This window comes from Penaeus japonicus, unplaced genomic scaffold (assembly GCF_977035675.1).
Source record: "Penaeus japonicus unplaced genomic scaffold, GWHDUDI00000001_assembly GWHDUDI00000036, whole genome shotgun sequence".
Lineage (NCBI taxonomy): Eukaryota > Metazoa > Arthropoda > Malacostraca > Decapoda > Penaeidae > Penaeus > Penaeus japonicus.
In genome coordinates, this window is record NW_028234438.1 from 466912 (window position 1) to 471911 (window position 5000).

Below are 5000 nucleotides of genomic sequence, written 5' to 3' on the forward strand. Positions count from 1 at the left end.
TCCCCCCCCACCCCCCACCATAGCCAAAGACTAACCCCCCTCCCCCTCCCCCTTCCCCCCGCAGACCCCCGGCCTCCTGGAGCGCATCATGACGGACTACGTGTACCCTCTGCGGGACATGGACTGGCGCGTCATGCTCAGGAGCGCTCTCGAAAACATGATGAACTACATCGCCCCGGACGCCAAGGAGCCCAAGGTTGGAGGGGTGAGTGGAGGAGGCGGAGGAGGAGGAGGAGAACGAAGTGGAGGGACGGTGGAGGAAGTGGAGGAGGGGTGGAGGGCCGGTGGAGGAAGTGGAGGGTCCCGCGCGGATTGGAGATGCTGGATGGAGGGTGGTGAAGGCCAGTGGAGGAGAGTGGAGGGGGTCGGTGTGGAGGGAGTGGTAGTGGAGGGGTGGAGGGCCGGTGGAGGAAGTGGAGGGCCGGTGGAGGGAGTGGAGGGGTGAAGGGCCAGTGGAGGAAGTGGAGGGGTTGGAGGGCCGGTGGAGGAAGTGGAGGGGCGGAGGGCCGGTGGAGGAAGTGGAGGGGTGGAGGGGCGGTGGAGGAAGTGGAGGGGTGGACTAGGAAGTGGAGGGCCGGTGGAGGAAGGAGAGTGGAGGGGTTAGAGGGCCGGTGGAGAAAGTAGAGGGGCGGAGGGCCGGTGGAGGAAGTGGAGGGGTGGAGGGGCGGTGGAGGAAGTGGAGGGGTGGAGAAGGAAGTGGAGGGCCGGTGGAGGAAGGAGAGTGGAGGGGTTAGAGGGCCGGTGGAGAAAGGAGAGTGGAGGGGTTAGAGGGCCGGTGGAGAAAGGAGAGTGGAGGGGTTAGAGGGCCGGTGGAGGAAGTGGAGGGATGGAGGGCCGGTGGAGGAAGTGGAGGGGTGGAGGAACGGAAGGGTGAGTGGAGAAGGCGGAGGGGTGGAAGGATGGAGGGGCGAGTGGAAGGGGTGGAGGGGTGAGGGAAGGAGTAGAGGGGTGAGTGGAAGGGGAGAAGGAGTGGAGGTGAGTGGCGGAGGGCTGGTGGAGGAAGTGGAGGGATGGAGGGATGGAAGGGGTGAGGGAAGGGGTAGAAGGGGTTTTTTATAGTTTTAGAGGGTGTGTGTGAAAGGGAGAGGAGGAGGAGGGGAAGCGAAGGAGAAGGGGGTGGAGGGGTGGTGTGGAGGGGTGAAGTGAGTGGAAGAAGGTTAGGGGGGTGTGGAGGGATGAGAGGAGGGGGTGAAGGGGGGGGTGAGTGGAATGGGTATTAGACAATATGTAGAGGTGTGTTTAGTTTTGTTAGAGGGCGTGTGGAAACGGAGTGGAAGTGGAGGAGGTAATAGAGAGGGAGGAGGGATGGAGGGATGGAGGAGTAATGGATGGATTGGAGGGATGGAGAGGTGATGGAAAGGTTCCGGGTGACGGATGGACCGGAGTCTTGGAGGGGGTATGAAAGGGGTTGAGGGAGTGGAGGAGGGTTGGAAAGGAGGATGAACACTGGGAAGGATTGTAGGATGATGGAGGAAAGGGGGGATTGTGGAGGGGGGGGGTTGGAGAAAGGGAAAGGGCAGAGGGGTAAAAGGGAGGGTGTAGAAGAGGATGGGAGGAGAAGGGTCTGGACTGTAGACTGAGGGGATGGAGGGTGTGTAGCGTGGAGTGAGTGGAAGAAAGGGGATGTACTGGAAGGCGAAGAAGGGGGTGTAGGGGTGTTGACGGAAGGTGGAAGTTGAGGAATACCTGGGAGGGTCTAGTTAAGGGTGGAGGATGAAGGGGTGACGAAGAAAAGGGTAGTGAGGATGAAAGGATGGATTGAAGAAGCAATGAGGAGGGTGGTGGAGAATAAAAGAAGGAAGGTGTGGGTGGGAATGGAGGATGGGTGTGTGGTGGAAGGAACTGGAGGGAAGTTGGGGTAGGGAGGGAAGGAGAAAGAGAGAGAGAGAGAGGAATAGTCTTAGAGGGAAGGAAGAGTCGTAAAACGTCCTTATCAATTATTAAGACATTTTAGAAATATCATTCCTATTTTCTAAACTTAGAAATTTAAGAGAAGGCATACTAATTCTTTATCAAAGTTTATATTAAACATACTAATATATCTAAGGTCATTCAAGCAGTATATTCTAGGTCAGGTGGAGGTGAATCTTCAACCTTTAAGATTTAGGAATATTCTTAGAACTGGTTTTGGCTCTTATAAAATAAACTCATTAAACGGCAATGTTTCCTTGGATCTGGCAACACTCTCGTCTTTTTCCAATTTTGTCTTTAAGTCGTAAGGTTGGAATGCGAAGCTTATTTGCATGATTTTCGCTCTTAACACTTTTATCTAAAAATTCTCTTTTGGGGAAGGGAAGGAACACGAACTGCCAGATGAGCAATAACTTCTGATTTTTCATTAATATTCACGAAAATAACCTTTGGTAACCCAACCAGATTTTAAAGATTACCTCATTCATTTTGTTACAGAGTTTAGACTAAATTATTTATTTTTGTTTGTGTTTTTATCTCCTCAAGCGGATACAATGAAACGAAAATAATTTTTTTCTCACAACACCTGTCCATCTTCTGTTAATTCTATCTCATCAACTTAGCGGTTCGTGTCTTCTGACTCATTCTCCTGCACTCTTTCCTCGCTGCAATCACGTTTGCAATAATGATGATAATGGTCAGGATAATAAGAGTAATGATGATAATGATAATAAAAATTGAAATAGTAATGGTAATGATTATAATAATAATGATGCTAATAATGTTACTAGGAATGTCCTTAATGTTAAAGATAATAATGATAATGATCATCATCATTACTGTGAATACTATCATTATTATCATTAAGTAATAAGGATAATGACAAATTAATACATCACTTCTAAAAGAAAAAACGCGCTCTCCATAATTAGAATAACTAACATTCATAATTATATTAGATATATAAAAATAACATGAAAACTATGACTGTGATTTTTCTAACTTTCTTACAATTATTTAGCTTTTTGTTTTTTCATTGGGCAACTAGTTTTTTAGTATAATAAGTTTATAGAAAAATAATTGGGTAACTTGTTCTACGCTTCCATTCATATATGAAAGAATATATAATTCAGTGCAATTCAATATAATTATTTAAGGGATATTTCTCTCTCTCTCTCTTAAGTCAATTTACTCCTTTCTCTTTTGTGAAGTATTCTTTCTCTCTCTCTCTCCTTTCTTCCTTTCTTTTTCAAACATTACACTTACTAATATCACTGACTTACAGCATGAATCCTTGGCATCACTCTACACTTTCCTCTCGAAGGAATTCACCTTTTTCTATGGTATATAGCTGACACTTGCAACACAGATTAGCTTCTATCGCGCCATTCCATCCTACAAGCTTTTGCCCAATCAGTGCATACCAAGACACTCATCACAAATCTCTGTGATTCACTGATGCAGTCGATCACTGACTCAAAGAAAGCACCGCTCGAAGCCTCAAAACTTCTCGAAGCCTCAAACCTTCCCTCCCACAAAACAAACAGATCTACTCTTCCGAAAATACATCATTCTGTTGCATGGAACTGATCCTAGTTGGTTTTGCCAATATAATTTTGAATGAGCATAACTGACTTAACAATTGTAGTTCTTGTTCATAATGATGAATGTGGAGATTATTATTTCACCAAAGTAAATTCGATGTGGCAAAGTGTTTCTATTTGCATATTTTGAATTAGGGTTCAAAGGGATTTTTTTTAATCTGCCGAAGTCCCAAAGAAGCTTTTACTGTAGAATGCCCAGCGTAGCTTTTATGTCAAATTCACAATAAAGCTTCTACTGTAGACTTGACCTTGCAATATCAGAATCCTCTTGCAGTTTCTAAGAGCCTCGTTAACATGTGTTCCCCTCCCCTCCCCTGCAGGCGCAGGACAGAGCAGCCTTGTTCGTCCGACGACTCCTTGGTCGTGCTGTACACTACATGCACTCGGTCGTGGCTTAGTCCCGGGACGACCACCTTTAGCACTGAGGCCAGCACTGTTATGGCCAGAGATCACAGCCACTGACAACCGCCCCCCTTAAACGACCCAGAACTTAACGACCACATCCTGCAGTCTGCTTTGGGGGAACAATCACCTCTACGACCATATCAATAGTTTGTCAGTTGAAGCGAAAGTCTTTGACCCTTTGGCATCACGACCTGGTGTGTGTGCGTGTGCTGGATTACGTCCAGAGAAAGAAACTCGCAGGTCGTCCTCCCTCCAACGAAAATCATTCATCTTGAGTCAGTGACGACCCGCACAGCACATTAAGAGCAAAAACGATGGACGATGTATAAGCACGTTCTTCCTCCCTCACAAATCCAGAGACACACACACGCACACAAAGATACACTCATACTGAGCTTGACCTTCGCTCCTGGAGACTCATACGTGTTAGTCTCTAACCTGGAACCTCTACCTCTGTCTATGGTCTTTGCTCTTAGTGTGTACATTTGCTTGCCTTTGAACTGGACCCTGCCTGGGAAAAAAAAAGGAAAAAAGGAAAAAGAAAAAAAAAAAAAAAAAAAGAAAAGAAAAAAAAGAAAAAAAAAAAAAGAAAGAAAAAGGAAAAATAGAGAAAAAAATCCTTTTATAGAGTGATGTATTGCTCTTGTTACTCTTGTTATTGATGTTGTTATCTGTGTTGTTTCAGTTATTTCTAAAATCTTGTTGTGATTCCTCTGTTGAGACTATTTTTTGTTATTGTTATTAGTTGTTTAATTGTTAATGCTATCCACATACCTCATTTATTTATATCAATGCAGTGCTTCATATATTCATATTTTGTTGGCTTATGATAATTAGCTGAACATTTAGTCACTTGATGAATTTATGGTAAACTATTCTATATTATCAAAGGAACCAATTCTATAATACATAAATGGGATAGCGTCAAACTGCCTTGACGAATCAAAGTGTATCAACGAAAATCCGAAAGTATCACTTGGGAATTTTTATAGCTGCCCCAGACACGGAACGACGCAGATATAGCCTCCTTACTGGGGTTCCTCTTAGAACATTTCAACCTGATGGAAAGCGAGAGGAACC

General features: G+C 45.3%; 1 protein-coding gene across 1 annotated transcript in view; it reads left to right on the forward strand.

The window, feature by feature from the left end:
* Positions 1-64: 64 nt before the first annotated feature.
* The window catches only part of LOC122252996 (uncharacterized), a gene marked incomplete at its 5' end in the record, with an annotated part of 5809 nt that continues 873 nt past the window's right edge, over positions 65-5000 (forward strand). The window contains 2 exon segments of the mRNA XM_086531697.1: positions 65-205; positions 4913-5000. The exon segment at positions 4913-5000 is cut by the window's right edge and continues 873 nt beyond it. Coding sequence (XP_086387823.1) covers positions 65-205; positions 4913-5000 — 229 coding nt within the window.